This window comes from Balaenoptera acutorostrata, chromosome 15 (assembly GCF_949987535.1).
Source record: "Balaenoptera acutorostrata chromosome 15, mBalAcu1.1, whole genome shotgun sequence".
In the NCBI taxonomy this organism is placed as follows: domain Eukaryota; kingdom Metazoa; phylum Chordata; class Mammalia; order Artiodactyla; family Balaenopteridae; genus Balaenoptera; species Balaenoptera acutorostrata.
Genome location: NC_080078.1, coordinates 74,841,584 through 74,862,293, shown reverse-complemented (window position 1 = coordinate 74,862,293; position 20,710 = coordinate 74,841,584). Strand labels below are relative to the sequence as shown.

Here is a 20,710-nt window from a genome sequence, read left to right as displayed (position 1 = left end):
GTGCGCCAGGCTCTGTGTTAGCATTTTGCCTGCATTCTTCTATTAATCATCCTAAGAATCCTTCAAGGGAGGAAACGGTGACACGGAGATGTCACTTAGCTGCTGTATGAGTTTCCTGACACAACAGGTCCAGCTCTCCCAAGTAGAGCAACTTTGACAATGTTTTCACGCTCCTGCCTCTGCGAAGATGTGGGATGGAGGCACCTTTGGAGAACAGAGAGTATCTGTTTCACTACAGATGAGGAAATTTAGGCATGGGGACCACAACAAGCATAGTATTTAAATAAACAAGAACACAGATGGTGCTGGTTCTGTTACTCACCTCCTTGTAGTCTTGGGCAAATTTCCCAACATCTCTGAGCTTTACTTTCTGTAATTATAAAATAAGGATAATGCTTGTACTTTTTAACTATTCTAGCCAGAGATGACTAAAAACACTCCCTTTCCTAGTTGAACTAGTTGGGTTTATTACTCACTGCAGCAAGGAATAGGAATCACCTTGGAAAACAATATGATGTCTCATTAAGAGAATGTTAGATAGAAGTTATAGGATGTGGGCTTGTGTTAGGTGATTTGGTTGGTGGGGGGGTGTGTGTTTCAGGAAGCTGGCTCTGCTCCGGATGGATGCTCTCAGGAAGTGGGGCAGCTCTCTGAATGGGTATCTTAACTCTAAGAAGGGAAGACTAGATAGAGGTTAGAGCTGTACTTGTTAAAGAAGTAGCAGTCACTCAATACAGGGGGATGCTTGGATATTTTGGTGGTTTGTATAATTTACCTCCTTTTTTCTGTGTTCAAACATCATTACCGAATGTCCTATTTTTGTCTTGATCCCTCATGCACACAGAATGACATTATCTGATGTTGAAGGTTTCTGAAATGTTTCTGTTGAGTAGGAGAACATAAGGTGCACTGTGATGTCAGGTCAGGTCTTGGAACTCAGAGGCTGCTTTCCTCTTTTTGTATCAATCTCATAAAGTTGTGATGACAATTAAAAAGATATGATATTTGTTAAATGCTTTGTACAAGTATTGGCAGAGTAAACTTTTAGTGAATGTGTGATTAGATAACAGTAAGAGTACTACTCTAAATATATGTTATTTAATAATTATTAATTTATAACAGTGAGTGGGAAAATGACTTGGTATTCATGAAAAGAGATTGGCTTCAGTAACTCACTATGTTGCTGTGTGATCTTGGGCAAGTCACTTCACCTCTCTGAGCCACAGATTCTTTCTTTGTAAAAGAGGATGATGGTATCTGCCTTAAGAAATCTCCGGGTTTGGGTACTTTGAGGACCACGTTGATTAGGCTGCTAAAGTTCTCTGCACACCACTTACCAAAGCAAATTGTCTAGAAGCACATAGAGGTTTAGTTTCCTTGGTTCCTGACTGCTTTTTAAATGTGCTGTCGACTGTAGTAAAGGAACAAATGGCATTGATTGTTGAAGTGTCCCCTTCTAGAAGTCCACCCTCATGAAGTTCCCCCACTGCCAGAGGAGAGTCACAGTCTCTCTTCCAAATAGTTCTCCTTCGTCAGAGGTAACCAAAAACCCTCTTGCTTCAGTGATTGACCTTACCCCGGTTCTGCCCTTTTCCCACCCCACCTGGCCTTTATTTTACCCCCTGATCAAAGGAGCTAAGTGTTAACTGTCATATAACTCACTATTGTTCTTATTACAAGGACTGACTGTGCAGGGAGAAGGAATAGATGTCTGTTGCCTCCACTGCTTCCTCAGCAACCTCACGACGTGGGCAGCATGGGTCTCATGTGGCATCTGATGACACGGGGCTCTGGGAGATTTCTGGCCCCAGGTCACAAAGTTAGGAAAAGGGAGAGGTGGGATGCAAACTGAGGTCCTCCGATCCCAAAACCACTGGTGGAGACACCAGAGTGGGGGGTGGTTTGCAGGGGATCATCGAGAAACGCTGTTACTGGGCATTTGGCCCCAGCAGGCAGAAGCAGGAAGCCTGCTTATGTGGGGAGACAATAATTACACAATGAGGAAAAAGGCTTATACCTGTCAATGTTTCCAACCACAGACAGCTAGAAACTGTCCACTTTCAAACTGAACGAGTTAGGCTTATTACTCACTGCAGCAATGGACAGTGAATGATATGGCATCCCATTAAGTGGATGTTTGAAGGACTTACAGGATGTGGGCTTCTGTAAGGTTATTTGCGGGAGAGTTTCAGGAAGCTGGCTTTGTTCTGGATGGATGCTGTCAGGAAGTGGGGAAGGTCTATGATCAGGTGTCTTCATCTTATTCTGAAGTGAACTTTCATCTGAGAACTGAGGAGGTACAACCAACAGACTTTGCTATGAGATTGCTCACAGGGAGTGAGGAAAAGGTAGAACGAAGGACAACACTCAGCCTTCTGGGAGAAGGTAGGGGAAACAAGTCTTTAAAAGGAAGGACAATAAATTCAGTTTGGTCAATGTTGAGTCCGTGGTGCTTCTAGAACACTTAGGCAAAGATGTTGAGTAGACATTGATTCATTCATTCACTTGTTCATGAAATGTTTATTAGGGATAAAATATGTGATGACTGAAACCTTTGATCTGACTCCATGGCTTCAAACTCTGGCTCTGCCAATTTACTAGCAGTGTACCCTATTCAATTTGCTAGCATTATACATTTGTGAGCACATATAGACCTTGAACTGTGTCCATAGAGAGGGAGTCATCCTTCCATTTACATAGAAGGAAACTGAGGCTCACAGCAGGTGGGTATTGCTGGTACCTCAGAGGGTGAAAGTAGCAGAGGCAGTTCCCTGTCGTGATGTGCTGGTAAAAGTAACTGAGTTGATGAGAATGTCTAAGTAACTCTGAGAGAGGTAGAATTAATAATATAAAACACCTGTTACCACTTATTGACAACCTACTATGTGCTAAGCCCTGCACATACATCTTAATCTCTCAATATTGCAACAATTTTAATACGTTTTTCTTCTGTTTTAGAGTGATACAAACTGAAGCTCAGAGGTTTCATCCCTTCTCCAAGGTCACATAACCAATACTGGAAGGGGCTGTTATTCAAGCTCTTCTCTCTCTGTCTCCCATGATTTTCCTTGAAAGACGTTTGAGATCTGTGTGTTCAAAAGCCCCAGAGATTCACCAGAAGATATTCAAAGTTATTCCAATGGGGAACCTCTGCTTTTCATTATTATTTTTGTGTGTGTGCTGAGACCAAGTGGAAACAAATTTTGGTAAAGAATTTTGTTCGCATTTATGCTATGAGGGCCTTACCTGTGAGTTAGAGGAGGATGATGGCTGAGAAAAGGCCACTGGATAGAAAAATGCGGAACTTGGTGGTGATCCTGGTAAAGGCAGGAGATCTCGCTGGTTATGAGCAACAGAAACTGACTCTGGCTATTGGAAGCAGAGAAGGAATTTGTGACAACAGTGTGGGGATGTAGTGGGCTTCCATTCTCCCTTCCTGATTGTACCCTTAAGTGAGATCCTTTTGGACTCTTCTGTTGGCAGCCATAGAACTAAATGATTTTGTTCAGCTCACATACTGAAGGGAGTGCTGAAAGATCCCAACTTGGAAAGGATGGTAAGCAAGGAAGAACTAAGATCTTCCCAGGTCGCCTCTGAATGACCTCCATTTTTAGGTCTTTTGGGATTCATTGATCAAGATTAAATTCCAGGGAGAGCATCTGATTGGCCACTCTTGGTCTGGGGGTAGGGCAGGCACTTTGATTGACAGGTGGCCCAATCCCACCAGTCCTGGGTGGAGGAAGAGTCATTCCTCAAGCAAAATCAGGCTACTGTATCAGGAAAAGGACAAAGAGACGCTAGGTGACAAAGCAACAAAATAGCCCATATACTCAGAGAGAGAAGTTTCCATGGAGAGAAGGGAGTTTGAATGTATCCAAGAGTCCAAGAGGAGAAAGCTCCATTGTATGGTGAAAAGTACCCTGTTTGTTCCTGGGAATTTCTCAGATCTTCAATGTTCTCTTGTTTACAATCACCTTAAAGTGGGCATGTCTACAGCTGACTCATGTCTCCTCCTATTTTAACCTTCCCTTCTTCTGTTTTCTATTTCCTTTCTTCCTTTTCTTGATAAAAATGATTTTACACACATGAAGTCACGTCCACAATCTTTGATGCCTCATCTATGTTAATATCAGATACATTTGCCTGTGTGTTGTTTGTGTATTTTTAATATTGAAATAGCTGGGGCCACACGAATAACAGTCTTTGGCAAGTGTCTTCCTTCTATTTTCTGCTGTTTTTGCTCCAGCAAGTCATTTTCCCTTAGCTGAATTTCAGTTGCTTCATCTGTAAAATAGGAATAATAACACTTCATAAGACGGTTAAATAAGAACAAGCTACCTTTTACTGAACACTTACGGTGAGCCCAGCCCAGAGGTCACAATTTTGAATTCCTTCAAGGTCAGCTGAGTGATTTGGATGGAAATATTTGGAGTGGGAGTGGGGCTGGGGGGACAATAAGGCATGGTGGGGATTATGCAAACTGGAGAGAACGCTCCCTTCATGGGAAGAGAGCAGCTCTACTTATCTTAGCTCATGGTTTTCAAAGTGTGGTCCCTTGAGCAGCCCCGTCAGCAGCCCCGGAAGCTGGTTAGATGCAGATACTTAGGTCCCGCCCTTGTCCTAGTGAATCAAAACTCTGGGGGTGGAGATCTCAAATCTGTCTTTGAACGCCTGGCTGAGTGAGTCTGATGCTCACTCAAGTTTGAGAGCCACAGCTCTTGTTAAATTGAAGGACTGTGTTGCCAAATCATTTACCTTCCCAACAATGCTAGAAATTCACTTTTGTATGAAATCTACCACTGTTAAATCTTGGCAAATGTTTCAAAATTATAAAATGTACTGTGTGGGCTAAAAATTCTTATATTCTAGCCAGATTACAAGCTTTGGTTTATGCTTTTCCTTTTAATCCTTAAAATAATGCTAAAAAACCCAGTATTCATGACACCACTTTTAAAGAGGAAGACTAAGGGACTCCCCTGGCGGTCCAGTGGTTAAGACTCTGCGCTTCCAATGCAGGGGGTGCGGGTTTGATCCCTGATTGGGGAACTATATCCCATGCGATGTGCGGCACGGCCAAATAAATTAATTAATTAAAAAAATTAAAACAAGGAAGGAGGAAGTCTATATAGGTCCAAAAAGTGAGGTGCTGTGATATCACGTAGCCAGAAATTGGCCACTCATGCCGTGGATATGAATGTACCTCTCGCAGGGCACAGCGTCACAAAAAGATAAACATCTTCTGCCTGCTCCGGGTGCATTCCATCCATTTCAAGAAGAGGCCTTAGATAGCATGGAATCCAGATTCTCATTTTTCAGAGGGAAAAACTGAGGACTAGAAGCAGAGATATGAGCAGGGGTCCCACAGTGTTGGTTGGGATCATACGTCTTTATGCAGAATACAACCCCTGTGATGTTCCCACCTTGTGATTTCTCTGAAGATGCCCCCAGGGGCCGGGAAGGTTTGAAACTAGAGACTCAGTCACTCATGAGCAGGGAGGTGGGAGGTGGAGGGAGGACAGGCTCCTCAGGGGCTCCTGGGTCTGGGGGCCTCTAACCTGGACCACAGGGAGGAGGACCAGGAGAGGAGGACACTGGGAGAGAAAGACAGACAGATGAGAGGGGAGGGGGGAGAAAAGAGGAGTCTCTGCCGTTAGGGGGGGTCTCTGCTGCTCCCTGGTCTCAGATGGACAGACTGAGGCAGGAAGAGGGAGGGGCAGGACCAGAGGGCCTCCTGAGCTAGAATCCCAGTTGTGCCGTCTGCTGGTTGTGGGTCCTGAGCAAGTCACTTCACCTCTCTGAGCCTCTGCTTTCTCGCTGGCAAAATGGGATGAGAATCCCAGATGTTGTAGGGTCGACATGAGGCTAAATGAAATCATACATGTGAAATGTCTCAGGAGAGAGTAGACCCTCCATACACAGTGGCTTGTTCTGTGAGTACCCCGCTCCCGATGCCCTTCTGTCCGGGGGCAGCTCGGTATTGAGAGCTCCTGCCCTTCTCAAGGGAAAGGGTGACTTTGTGCCAGGAAGGCAGCCCCTCCTGTCCCCTGCAGCTCATCACCCAGCTCTGGGCCCATTTGACATGTGGCTGGGCTTGCTCCTGGGGCTTCTGGGCACTGAGCCAGCTCCCTTCTCCTTGACCATGGAAGTGGAGCACAGTGTGTGTGTGTGTGTGTGTGTGTGTGTGTGGTTGAGTGAGGGGGGTGGGGCTGGGTGCTACATGTTTGTAACTGGGAGTGAATGTATGGGAGTGAGTGAAGAGACTGTGGGTGTGTAAGCCCTCACATGTGCACTATAGTTTACAGCTTACAACGCAGCAGAGTGCATGTACACAGACTCTGAAACCAGAGTCTGGGAAACAGAACGAGCACCACCTGTGTTCTTGTTTATTGATTGATTGATTGATTTTTTTTTACTATTTCAAATTCTACTGTCTATTGGACAATTCATTTCTATTTATTTATTCATTTATTTACTTTGTCTGCGCCGGGTCTTCGTTGAGGCAGGCGGGATCTTCGTTGCGGCATGCGGACTGCTAGTTGTGGCATGCATGAGGGATCTAGTTCCCCAACCAGGGATCAAACCCGGGCACCCTGCATTGGGAGCACAGAGTTTTACCCACTGGACCACCAGGGAGTCCCTCTGGTTTATTTAGACACTAGGCTTGTTGTGGAACAGGGGTGTTTCTGGTGGTCACTGGCTAGAAACATTAAGTACAAGCATTATCCTTATTTTATAATTGAAGAATGTAGAGCTCAGAGATGTTGGGAAATTTGCCAAGACTACAAAGAAGTGAGTAACAGAACCAGCACCATCTGTGTTCTTGTTTATTTAAATACTATGCTTGTTGTGGTCCCCATGCCTCAGTTTCCTCATCTGTAGTGAAACAGATACTCTCTGTTCTCCAAAGGTGCCTCCATCCCACATCTTCCCAGAGGCAGGAGCGTGAAAACATTGTCAAAGTTGCTCTACTTGGGAGAGCTGGACCTGTTGTGTCAGGAAACTCATACAGCAGCTAAGTGACATCTCCGTGCCACCGTTTCCTCCCTTGAAGTATTCTTAGGACGATTAATAGAAGAATGCAGGCAAAATGCTAACACAGAGCCTGGCGCACTAAAAGGGTAGTTGCCCTTCCTTAACTGAAGTAAGAAGCCCCCTCCCACATGTGACCTCAGGCAAGGGGGTTCCTACTGCAAATGGACAACTGAGTCTCATGCTCCTTCCTTTGTTCTTCTGAGAGTCCAGGAGAACAACCTGCACCCAAATTTGACCTGGCCCAAGAAGTGAAGAAAGAAGGCTTTCATGTTGAGGTGTCTGTCCCACGGGTTTTTGTGTAGCTTGGGGTGGCCATTCAGAGGTAGATGGTGCTGTAATGGGTTTGCTTCCTATACCTGGCAGGGCCCAGTCTGAGGACAGGAAAAGGGGAGGTGCCCACTGCTCTGCAGAATAGTGAGAAGGACCAGCATCTCCATGGACCCTAGTGGTGAAGGTTCTTAGGGGCAAACCACAGAATCTACTCCAGTGAGTTTAATTTCAATATGAATTTATTGAAATATAAGCCAGACTGTTTGAAACCACAGAAAGAAAAATGTGCAACAAAATCATGGCAGAAAGGGGCTTCTCTATTGAAAAGACCTCTGCCACCACTGATACTGAGAACTGGATGCCAGAAATGCCACCTAGGGTACCCATAAGGAGAGCAGTGATGGGGGTAAGGGGAGGAAGGTAAGGATGCAGTGAGGATGTGTGTTAAGAGAAGAATCCTGGCTTCAAACCCTATGCTCTATAGTTACTCGGGTCGTGAGGAATGTGCTCCTGCATTCATTCCTTCCTTCCTCAAATATTTATGGACTGTCTCCTTCGTGCCAGGAACCGTGCTAAGTGCTAGGGGTAAAGGGAAGACTTGTTCTCCTGGTGCTTAGAGCCGACTGGATGAGACAGAGCTAAAGCAAGTGGACCCATGGGGGGAAGGAGGGAGGCAGGGTTCTGCTGAGGAGGGTGGGCTTGAGAAGGACTCAGAGGAGACAAAACTGTTTCAGAAGCAGCCACTGCCCAGCCCTTCGTGGCTCCTCCTCGGACTTCAGAGTTTCTGGAGAGCACAGTTCGCAGGTCCTCTGCAAAAAGAAAGGAACTTGCTGATTGACATCTCTCAAGCACCACACTTGGACACCGCTGACCTTGACAGATCCTAGACTTTCCCAGAAATATGCAACCACAGCCCACCCAGGACCAGAATGACCAACAAGAAGGAAGTGAGTTTCCAAGCCTGGGTGGGGAGCTCAGGAGCTCTGCAGACCTGCTCTATAGGGCGGCTGACTCAGTGTTCCCATCTGAGAAAAGGGGAGCATGTGAGGAGGCTCAGATTCTCATGACGGGGCTTCTAGGGGTGACCTTCTGCCAAGCTGGCCCGCGGAGGATGTGCTCAGTGTGTGGTTTCACAGGACACCGCAGCCACTTCTCCTGGGAGGCAGCGAGGAAGAAAGACACTGTGCAGGTGTGAATGGTGTGAGGCCCCCTGAGCGCCATCTCTTTCCCCAGCCCTTCCCCTCACACCTTGCCCCGCCCCCTTTCTAACTGCTGGATCCCCACATGACCACCGCAGGTCTTCATGCAATCCTCTGCTGTCAGGAAGCTGTTCTTCTTCCCTCGGCAGCCGCCATATATAAAGATCTCGCAGTGCCCGGACTTGGCGTTGTAGAAGTACCTGATCTTCCGGGCCCTGCAGGGACCCGTGTAATGAGGCTCCAGGCAGAAGGCAGGCTGAGAACCTGCTGGGATGGGAGGGGCTCTGGGTCAGTTATGAGGGCCATCATCACAGCTCGGTCTACAAGGTCACAGCTGAAACCACCAGTTTGTTTGCGATAGAGAATGTTAGGGTTCTGGGGGCTGGTCAAATTGAAAAGGCCATTTGACAACCTGCTTTCTGGGATATTATTATTAACATTGCTAGGCATGACCATGATATGGTAATCATGTAAAAATTTATATCTCCTTCATGAAGTATTTTAAAATTAATTGGTATGATGCCCTTGATTAGCTTCAAAAAACTCTAACAAAAAAAAAAAAAAAAAGAAAGAAAAGAAAAAAGGAGAACACAGGTAAAAAATATCCACCATATATCAATAACTACTGGAGCTGGTACCTGGGTTTTATAATACTATTGTCTGCACTTATGTATATGGTAAAAGGTTTCCACCATTAATAAAAATGTGAAGACATCATGCTGTAATGGAAAAAGGCATGAAGAAAACATACCAGTGTGCTCTCTTTTGTTACTGCACAGGGACTCTATAAATTGAATATTGACACTATATTGATACTGTGACTTATAATAAGCAATATATATATATATATATATTTGTTCTTTGTAATTTCCTGGCACAGAGTTTTTACAAACCTTGGTATTTCTTAAGTGCTGAGAGCAATAAAAGTGTCTTTTGTTATGTGAAGTAGTTGTCTTTTGGGAAGACCCTAGTAACCCCAGAATGGGTTCTGGTTGCCAGGGGAAACCACTGCCTGACAGGAGGGTTGCAACTTTCATTCCTACCCTCCCTCATGGCCTTGCATCCACAGTTCAGCCCGCCCCCCAACCTCAGGGATCGGAGAGGAGCTGGAGGTTGAGCGATCACCAATGGCTAATGATTTAATGCATCATCACTAGATAATGAAGCCTCCATAGAAACTTCAACAGAGGAAGAGATTCATGTTATTCAAAAGGACTGGCATCGACCCAGGGAACAACATAGGTACACGCTCCATCATGGCTCACCTGGACCACTGCAGCAGCCTGCCCACTGGGCCTCTGTCTCTGCCCTTCGCCCCCTAGAGGCCACTCTCCGCACTGCAGCCACAGGGATCCTATCCCATTGCTCCCATGACCAGTTCCTCAGTGACTCCCCATCTCTCTCACAGTCAAATTCCGATTCTCATCCTACAAGGCTGGTCAGGACCTGTCCCCATGGCCTCTTTGGCCTCATCCCTTCCCCTCTCCTCCCCTCCCACCCACTCAGCTCCAGCCACCCTGGTAATTGCTGCTGCTCGTTCACACCAGGTGTGTTCTTTCTGCAGCCTCTGCTCCAACGCCCCCTTATCACAGAGGGGTTCGCTGATCAGTCTACAGAAAGAGCACAGCCTCTTTTATCCCCATCACTCTCTACCTTCAAAAACTCATAACCTAGCAGAGTATTCCCCCTTTTGCTATTGTTGGTCTCGCTCCGAGAAGGCAAGGTATTTTTCTGTATTCTATCTACAGCTCTTTCCCCACACCAAAAACCAAGCCTGTAGGGACTTAATAAACATATGGCCAGGAAATGAATCTTCTATTTCATGCTCATGCCAAGCACACAGTCATTGAATAGAATAGATATAATGGAATTCCTGTTAGTGCAAAGTCTACTTGATGATGGGGCAGGTCTACATAATTATCAATCTACCTCTCGTTCTATATCCTGAGAGGGTAATAAAATAATAGTCAAAAGGGGACAAGGGAAAGGGCCTTGAGACTTTACTAAGATTGTATCTGCCCTGGTCCCAGGAGCCAACTCACACAAGCGCTGTGTTTCTTGCTTTCCCTGCAGTTGCTCTGCTCAGTGGTCCCACATCTTTCTGATTAATTTTAATCCTAGAGGAATAATCATTATTTGACACCTAAATATTTTTTCTTGCCCAAAGGAAGTAGATAGAGAAGTTTTTTCAGATTAACACATCTTGGCAGAAAATGGACACAGTTGGCCATGAAATGTGATTAAACTCTTTAAATGCATGACTGGTAAGCTGTTCAAACAACCCATGTAACATGGTTCCCCTTTCAGGTGAGGAAACTGCAAATGACCCACACAGCATGTGGGTGATAGGGTCAGGACAAGCTACCATCTGCCACAACCCATTAGATATACTACCTGATTCTGCCAGGAATTCTGAAAATACAGGTAACTTGGTAAGGGTTTTCGGGGTGCAGTGTCCCACATTCATTACTCCCCTATCCCCAAGCCTCACCTGAGCCCCCAAATCACAGGGAAGAGGGAGTCTGGGTTTTTCCCTGACACCAAGATGTGGTGTCTCCACCATCATTAACCAATACCCCAATAACCAGTAGCCATCCCACTAGTCAAGTTAGTTCTTTTTTTAAAAAAATATGTATGTATGTATATGTGTATTTGGCTGTGGCAGGTCTTAGTTGCAGCTCACGGGATCTTCATGGCCCTGTGTGGGATCTTAGTTGCCCCGTGTGGGATGTTCGTTGCCGCATGCAAGATCTTGGTTGAGGCATTCGGGATCTTTGTTGAGGCATGCGGAATCTTTGTTGCAGCTTGCTGGATCTTCGTTATGCATGCGGGATCTTTGTTGCAGCACGCAAAATCTTTAGTTGCGATATGAAGGAACTTTAGGTGCGGCATGGGAACTCTTATTTCTGTCATGTAGGATCTGATTCCATGACGAAGGATCGAACCCAGGAGCCCTGCATGGGAAGGGGAGAGTGTTAGCCAGTGGACCACCAGGGAAGTCCCTCAATTTACTTCTGATACTAAATCGGTGGAGTTACTGCAGATCCCACAGGTTGAGGACTCAAGACTGTCCTCACTTCAAATGCCAGCCATGTGGTCCAGAGTCACTCATGCTTGTGACCGACTGGCTAAAAATCGGAGGCTCCATGACCCCACCTCCATGTTTAATAACTCAGTAGAAGCAGTGACCGAAATCAGGAAAACACTTTACTTACTGTTCCCATGTTATTATAAAGGATAAACCTCAGGGACAGCGAAATGGAGGAGATGCGTAGGGCAAAGGGGGAGGAGAGGTGTGCGGAGGCTCAGTGCCCTAGGGGAGCACACCACCCTCACAGCACCTCCATGTGGTCACCACCCCGAAAGCTCTCTGAACCCCAATATTTATGGATTTTTATTGAGGTGTCAATAAATAGACATATTGATTGAATCATTGGCCATTGGTGATTGATCTCCATCTCAACACCCTTCCCTCTACCCAGAGGAGCTGGGATGCAGGGTGTTGAAAGTTCTAACCTCTAAAAGCGTGTTTGAGTGTTTTTGAAGGCCAGACTAAAAGTCTCTCGGATCGCCTTCCTTGACTCATCTTGTGACCTATGAAAAAGAGTAAATCCAAGCGTTTCAGGAGGTCTGTTCTAGGAACCAGGACAAGGATCAAATTGATCTTTTTATTACACTACAGTGAAGTTCAGGGACATGGCACTGACCAGGAATAGAGAGTCTCAGAGATTGGATCCCTGATCTAGTAAATTTGGTGGGATATATTTTTTTTAATTTTAATTTTAATTTTTTTCCTATTGAGAGTCATGAAATGTCCCTGGAGTTAAAACTGCCCAACTTCCCAGGAGAAATCCAGAGAGGGCTGTCAGCACCCACCCCACCCCTGCTCCCCAGCCCCCTCCATGGACTCGCCTCATCCCCCCCAGCCTGCAGAGGTGAGGTGAGCCAGGACTTACCTCTGGCACGGCTCTTGGGTTCACCGCCCGGGGTGCAGGCCACCAGGGTGCCCAGGAGGACGAGAAGGGCGACGGAGAGGCAGAGCCGTCTCATGTTCGTGGCCTCGCAGGAGGGCTTCTGAGGAAACCTGGGGGCTGACAGAGCTTTTCATAACCCAGCTGAGGGGTGGGACAGGCAATAAGGAGGGGAGTGAGGAAGGGGAGGAGCTGGGGTCAGTCCTGTTTATTGCGTAATCTCCCCACCTAATCAGGCTTCCTGCTTCTGCCTGCTGGGGCCAAATGCCCAGTAACAGCATTTCTCAGACTTGACTCTGCCTGTGGGTCTTGGAAACAAGGATTGTGATTCCACAGGTGGAATTTTGTCCAATATGTTGACTCAGGGAGCATCCCAGCACCTAGAGCAGTGCACGACAGGTGACGGACGGTCAGTAGGTGGATGAGAGCCAATCAAAGGACACATAAGTGAACAGCAGTGTGTTAGCTCAGGTCCTCCTACTCAGCCTCCTGCAGGTGTCATCACTTCTGGGCGTCAATGTCCAACCCCCACAAGGACTACCCCAACCTACCTCAGAAGACAGGTGTGACACAGGAAACCTTCATGCAACCATTGCCACAGCTTCTCAGCTGGGTGAATGCTTGCTGTTTACCAGGCATTGGTCCAGGCAGAAGCTAAGCTAGGGAAAGACATTGTCCTCCTGGGGCTGCAACCCTCTTTTCTGGGTAGAAAAAGGAGTAAAGGGTGTGGGCAGAGGGGAAGAAGGGAGTTGAACACGTCACCACAGCATGACCTCCCACCGCCCCTCCCCTGGTTTCAGAAACAGGAGAGCTGCCTGCCTGAGTGGACCTCAGGGGAGCTTGGAAGATCGCCTGCAAGAGCTCCCCTCCTCCTGCTCTCTCCCCCAGTGGTTTTGGCATTCTTGGACCTCAGTTTGGGTACCAGCTCTGTCTTTTCCTAACCTTGTGCCAGGGAACTTAAACCTCCCAGAGCCCCAGTGTCATCAGGTGTCACCTGAGATCCGTGCTGCCTACATCACAGGGTTGCTGTGGAAGCAGTGGAGGCAACAGACATAAATTCATTCTCCCTGCAAAGTCAAAGTCCTTGTAATAAGAATAATAATGAGTAATGACAGCAGAAAAAACTTAGCTTCTTCTATGTGTCAGGCATTATCCTAAGCACTTGACACATATAAACTCATCTAATCCTCAAAAATCCTAAAAGAGAGGAGAGAAACTGTTGGTATTTTCTCATGACACAGAAAAGGAACCTCAGGTAACAAGAAATAAAGCACTTTGCCTAAAGTCATAGAGTGTAGAGAGAGGAATCTGGTTCAGTTGAACTAGTTGGGTTTATTACTCACTGTAGCAAGGAATAGGAATCACCGAGGAAAACAATATGATATCTCATTAAAAGAATGTTAGAAAGAGTTTATAGGATGTGGGCTTGTGTTAGGTGATTTGGGGGCGGTGTTTCAGGAATCTGGCTCTGCTCTGGATAGATGCTGTCAGGAAGTGGGGCAGTTCTCTGAATGGGTACCTTTATCTTAACTCTAAGAAGGGAAGACTAGATAGAGGTTAGAGCTGTACTTGGTAAAGTAGTAGCAGTCACTCAATATAGGGAGATGCTTGGATATTTTGGTGGTTTGTATAATTTACCTCACTTTGTCAATATTCAAACATCATTACTGAATGTCCTATTTTTGTCTTGATCCAGCAGGGACACAGAATGGCCTTGTCTGATGTTGAAGGTTTCTGAAATATTTCTGTTAAGGAGGAGAACACAAGGCACACTGTGATGCCAGGTCAGGTCTTGGAACTCAGAGGTTGATTTTCTCTTTATCAATCTCATAACATTGTGGTGAGAATTAAAAAGATATATTTGTTAAATGCTTTAAATACATGCTTACTCTGCATGTATTGGCAGAGTAAGCTTTTAATGAATATCAGATCTGATAACAGTAAGAGTAATACTATAAATATGCAAGTTATTTAATTATTATTAATAACTCTTAATTTATGACAGTGTAATGGGGAAATGACTTGGTATTCATGAAAAGAGATTGGCTTCAGTAACTCAGTATGTTGCTGTGTGATCTTGGGCAAGTCACTTCACCTCTCTGAGCCACAGATTCTTTCTTTGTAAAAGAGGATGATGGTATCTGCCTTAAGAAATCCCCAAGTCCAAATCCACAGTCCAAAGTAAGTTGTCTAGAAGCACATAGAGTTTTAGTTTCCTTAGCTCCTGACTGCTTTTTAAATGTGCTGTCGACTGTAGTAAAGAAAGGAACAAACAGCATTGATTGTTGCAGTGTCCCCTTCTAGAAGTCCGCCCTCAGGAAGTTCCCCCAGTGCCAGAGGAGAGTCAGAGTCTCTCTTCCAAATAGGTCTCCTTCTTCGTCAGAGGTAACCGAAAGCCCTCTTGCTTCAGTGATTGACTTTACCCATGTCCTGCCCTTTTCCCACCCCACGTTGCCATTATTTTACCCCCTGATCAAAGGAGCTAAGTGTTAACTGTCATACAGCTCACTATTGTTCTTATTACAAGGACTGACTGTGCAGGGAGAAGGAATATATGTCTGTTGCCTCCACTGCTTCCTCAGCAACCTCACGACGTGGGCAGCACGGATCTCATGTGGCACCTGATGACACGGGGCTCTGGGAGATTTCTGGCCCCAGATCACAAAGTTAGGAAAAGGGAGATGTGAGATGCAAACTTAGGTCCTCCGATCTCAAAACCACTGGTGGAGAGACCAGAATGGGAAAAGGAATGTTGCAGGAGATCTTCCAAGTTCCCCTGAGATCCACTCCAGCCCCTGAGAGCCATTCAGGCAGGCAGCTCTCTTGTTGGTGAAACCAGGTGAGGGTCGGTGAATGGTCATGCTGTGGAGACGTGTTCAGCTCCTTGCTTCCCCTCTGCCCATGCCCCTTAAATTTTTTCTACCCAGAAAGTCAGGGTTTGTCCTCCAGATGGAGATAGTCTTCACCCAGCTCACCATTCTCCTGGACCAGTGCCAGGTAAAGAGCTTGTGTCCATAGAGTTGAGATGCTGCTTCAAGGGATGCAGGAAGCGGCCCTGTGTTACACCTGTCTTCTGAGGTAGGTGGGGGCGGAAGGGAGCGAAGGGCATTGATCCGCTGATGTGATGACACCTGCAGGAGGCTGAAAATGAGGACCTGAGCTAACACACTGCTGTTCATTTCTGTCCTTTGATTTGCTCTCATCCACCCACTGAGCGGCCATCACGTGCCATGCACTGCTCTAGGTGCTGGGACGCTCCGTGAGGAACAAATCAGACAAATATTCCACCTGTGGAATCACAGTCTGTGTTTTCACAAGACCCACAGGCAAGTTTGAGAAGCGCTGTTACTGGGCATTTGGCCCCAGCAGGCAGAAGCAGGAAGCCTGGTCATGTGGGGAGATTTCTAGGAACAGCACTGACCCCACATCATCTCCTCCTCACTTCCCACCTTATTGCCTGTTCCCACGCCTCAGGTGGGGTGTCAGAAGCTGTGTTAGCCCCCAGCTTTCCTCAGAAGCCCTCCTGCAAGGCCACGCCGATGAACCAGCTCGGCCTCTCTGCAGCCCTTCTCGTCCTCCTGGGCACCCTGGTGGCCGGCACCCCAGGGGCTGAAACCAGCAAACAGGCCCAGGGTAAGTCCCGACCCACCTCTCCTCTACAGGCTGGGGCAGGGTGGGAGGGAATGAGGCGAGTCCATGGAAGGGCTGGGAGCAGGGGTGGGGTGGGTGCTGACAGCCCTCTCTGGATTTCTCCTGGGAAGTTGGGCAGTTTTAACTCCAGGGACATTTCATGACTCTCAAAAGGAATCATTATGTTTCAGGTTTTAATAAAAGTAACCCACTGAACCGTACCAGACCAGGGACCCCATCTCTGAGACCCTCTGTTCCTGGTCACCGTCTTGTCCCTGAGCCTCACTTTAATGTAAAGAAAACATCCATATTTGATCCTTGTCCTGGTTCCTAAAACAGACCTCCTGAAACTCTTGGAATTTACTGATTTCGTAGGTCATGAGAGGAGTCAAGGATGGGACCCTAGATAGCTTCTGGATGGGACTGGACTCCGGAAGATCCCACCTGGTGATTAGAGGGTTAGAACCTTCACCCCCAGCCCCTCTGGGGAGAGGAGAGGGTACTGAGGTAGAGTTCAGTCACCAATGACCAATGATTCAATCAAATTGCCTACCTGGAACCGTCAATTAAAACCCATGAACACTGGGTTCAGAGGGCTTCAGGGGAGGTGAACACATGAAGGGATTGTGAGGGGGGTGTTCTTAGAGGGCATGGAGGCTCGGCCCCCCCAGCTCCCCCTTTGCCCTACGCATCTCCTCCATAGGGCTGTCCCAGAGCTTTATCCTTTACAATAACTGGGGACAGTAAGTAAAGGGCTTTCCTTAGTTTTGTGAGTGGTTCTAATAAATTATTGAATATGGGAGGTGGGGTCATGGAACCTCTGAATTTATAATTATAGCCAGTTGGTCACGTGTATGGGTGACCCCGCAACTTGTGATCGGCACTTGAAGTGGGGGCCGTCCTCAGGGACTGAGCCCTCAACCTGTGGGGTGTCGACTCCCTTTGCAGATTTAATGTCAGAAGTGAATTGACTTGTGGGCCGCCCAGTGGGTGTTGGTAGGGACACCACATATTTGCTGTCAGGGACAAAACCCGGACGCACTCTTCTCTATAATTTGTGGCTGGGGTGAGGTTTGGGGACAGGGGACTATTGTATGTGGGTGGGAAACTGTACTCAGAAGTCCTTACTGGTTATCTGTTTTTCAGAATTCCTGGCAGAATCAGGTACTTTATTAAATGGATTGTGATATGATAGTATCTTGTCCTGATCCAACCACCCACATGCCATGTGTCCTGGGGCAAGTCTTCTGCAGTTTCCTTACCTGAACAGGGGGACCATGTTACATGAGCTTTTTGAAAGGATTACCAATCATGAGTGTAAAGACTCTCCCCATGTCATGGTCAGTGATGTCCATTTTCCACCTAAATATCTTAGTTGGAAAGACTTGTCTGCCTGCATTTCTTCACCACCCTCCCAAAAAGAAACTTATGTCAAATAATTATCATTTCTTTATTATGAAATTAATCAGAAAGTTGAGTGACACCTAACTTCTTCCCTTTCTGAGGCAACTGCAGGGAGAGCAAGAAATGCAGTACTTTTGTGTTTTTGCACGTGGGGCCCAGACTTTTTTCCAGGCTGGTACCATATTAGTCAAAACTCTAGGCCCTTCCCCTTGCCCCCCAACAGACTACGATTTTATTTTCCTTTTAGGATATACACTGTTAGAGGTTGTCTCATAATTATATAGACATGTTCCATCACCGAATAGACATTTCACTAACAAGAATGTTACTATTTCCAGTTTGATCAATGACTCTGCACTTGGCATGAGTATGAAATGGGAAATTCATTCCTTAGACAAATATTTATCAAATATTTATGCTTTTTGTTCCTAAAACACATCGTTCTTAGTGTAGGGAAACAGCTGTAAACAAAATATAGTAAAATAATCTGACTTCTAGGAGGGAGACGGACAATAAAGAAAGGGAAAAATCCCATGCCAGGTCGAGATGAGTGTTTTGAAGAAAGAGAGTGATGGGGATACAGGAGGCTGTGCTCCTTCTGTAGACTGGTCAGTGAAACCCTCTGTGATAAGGAGATGTTGAGAAGAGGCTGCAAAAAAAAAAAAAAACGTGCCTCCTGTGTTTGAGCAGAAGCAAGGACCAGGGTGGCTGGAGCTGAGTGGGTGGAGGGGAGGGGAGCAGAAGGGGATGAGGCAGGCCATGGGGGTAGGTCGTGAGGAGCTTGTAGGACTCCAAATAAGAATCCAAATTTGATTGTGAGACAGCTGGGGAGTCACTGAGGGATTGGTGTTGGGAGCAATGGGATAGGACTCGGGGTTGCATCAGGGTCTCTGTGGCTGCAGTGCAGAGAGTGGCCTCTAGGGGGCGAAGGGCAGAGACAGAGGCCCATGGGCAGGCTGCTGCTGTGGTCCAGGTGAGCCATGATGGAGCATGTACCTATGTTGTTCCCTGGGTCCATCCCAGTTCTCTTGAATAATATGACTTGGTCTCTTGAAATTTCTATGGAGGCTTCATCACAAATCATGATTCATTAAATCTTTACCTGTTTGTGATTGTTTCAACCTTCAACCCCTCTCCTGTGCCTGAGGTGTGGGGACAGAAAAAGGTGGAAGGTGGGTATGAGAATTCCCACCCCCTAATGAGGCAGTTGGTTCCCCTGGCAACCAGTCCCCAGTTTTGGTTTAGGTTGGGGCTTTACGAAAGTCAACTCCCTCACATGATAAAAGACACCTTTTTCATTCTCATCTCTTAGGAAATTCCATCGGTTTTCGGAGCTCTGTGCCAGGAATGGGATCAAGACGAAATTCAAATTTTTATATAAGTCACAATATCAATCTTCCCTCAATATTCCATTATTCCAACCTGCATGAGTTAATCAATGTAAAAACACTGGTGTGTTTTCTTCCATGCCTTTCTCCATTAGAGCATGATTCCTTCACATCTTTTTAAAAAATTTATTTATTTACTTATTTATTTATTTATTTATGGCTGCATTGGGTCTTTTTTGCTGCGTGGGCTTTCTCTAGTTGCAGGGAGCAGGGGCTACTCTTCGTGGTGGTGCTCTGGCTTCTCATTGTGGTGGCTTCTCTCTTTGCAGAGCATGGGCTCTAGGCACGTGGGTTTCAGTAGTTGTGGCACGCGGGCTCAGTAGTTGTGGCTCGCAGGCTCTAGAACGCAGGCTCAGTAGATGGCGCATGGGCTTAGTTGCTCTGTGGCATGTGGGAACTTCCTGGACCAGGGATCGAACCCATGTCCCCTGCAGTGTCAGGCAGATCCTTAACCACTGCGCCACCAGGGAAGTCCTCAACACTTTCTTTTTAATGGTAGCAACTTTCAACTACACACACAAGTACGAGAATAGTATTATAAAACCCATGGACCCATTGCCCAGCTCCAATAACTGACCACATATGGAGAATTTTCTTAATATACATCCTCCAGTTTTGTTGTTCTTTGAACCTAATCAGTGGCATCATGCCAACTAATCTATAATATTCATTAAGGGTATGTAATTATTTACAATATTACCTTGTCATTGTCATGCCTAAAAACATTAATGATAATGTCCTGGAAAGCAGGATATCAAATGGCCTTTTCACATTTCACATTCTGGCACCCTTACTACTCTCTACTGCAAACAAACTGGTGGTTTCAGTTGTTGACCTTGTAGAGCAAGTGGTGATGACCATCCTCCTATCTGACCCAGAGGCCCTCCCATCCCTGCAGCCCTGCAGCTGTCTTCTGCCTGGAGCCTCCATACACGGGTCCCTGCAAGGCCAAAATCATCAGGTACTTCCACGACACCAAGTCCGGGTTCTGCGAGACCTTTGTATATGGTGGCTGCAATGCTAAGAACAAAAATTTCAAGATGGGGGAGGACTTTGTGAGGACCTGCGGTGGTACCATCAGGCCCTGGGGTAAGACAGGGGGCAGGGCAGGTGGGAGGGGAAGGGCTGGGGAGAGAGGTGGAGCTCAGGGCTCCCACTCCCCTCGTACCCCCACAGTGACTTCTTTCCTCTCTGCCTTCCAGGAGAAGTGGCAGCAACGTCCTTTGAAAGCATGGACTGAGCAAATTCTCCATGCCCCAGCTGGCAGAAGGTCACCCCTAGAAGCCCTGTCTTCATAATCTGAGCTTCCTCCCCTTTTCTCAGATGGGAACACTGAGTCAGCCACTCTATAGAGCAGGTCTGCAGTGTTCCTGCCCATCCCAGCTAGGCTTGGAAAACTCACCTCCTTCTTGTTGTTCATCCCGGTCCTGGGAGGACTGTGGTTGCTCATTTCTGGGATGGCCTAGGACCTATCAGGGTGTACAGTGTCCAGATCTGGGGTTTCAGAGAGGTCAAGCAGCAAGTTTATTTCCTTTTGCAGAGGACCTGTAAACTGCTGCTGAAGTCCGAGGAGTACCCACCCAGGGCTGGACTGTGGCTGCTTCTGAAGTAGTTCACCTCCTCCTCTTCCTCCCCATCCCTACCCTCCTCAGCAGAAATCTGCCTCTTTCCTTCCCCCATGGGTCTACTTGCTTTAGCTCTGTCTCATCAAGTTGGCTCTAAGCACCATGAGAGCAAGTCTTCTCTTTATCCCTCGCACTTCTCACAGAGCCTGACACAAAAGAGACAGTCCATAAATATTTGAGGAAGGAATGAA

The 20,710-nt window shown here is 46.7% G+C and overlaps 2 protein-coding genes across 2 annotated transcripts; one reads left to right on the top strand and one right to left on the bottom strand.

Annotated features, from left to right (window-relative positions):
• Positions 1 to 8,544: 8,544 nt before the first annotated feature.
• LOC130704930 (serum basic protease inhibitor-like) lies at positions 8,545 to 12,551 on the bottom strand. The gene is made up of 2 exons (XM_057529724.1): positions 12,458 to 12,551; positions 8,545 to 8,765 (listed from the first exon to the last, which is right to left on the bottom strand). Exons 1-2 carry the CDS (start codon positions 12,549 to 12,551, stop codon positions 8,545 to 8,547), a joined length of 315 nt encoding a protein of 104 aa, XP_057385707.1.
• A 438-nt stretch (positions 12,552 to 12,989) lies between these two features.
• Positions 12,990 to 20,134, top strand: LOC102997434 (pancreatic trypsin inhibitor-like). The gene is made up of 4 exons (XM_007185458.2): positions 12,990 to 13,035; positions 15,947 to 16,105; positions 19,801 to 19,983; positions 20,097 to 20,134. Exons 1-4 carry the CDS (start codon positions 12,990 to 12,992, stop codon positions 20,132 to 20,134), a joined length of 426 nt encoding a protein of 141 aa, XP_007185520.2.
• Positions 20,135 to 20,710: the final 576 nt, after the last annotated feature.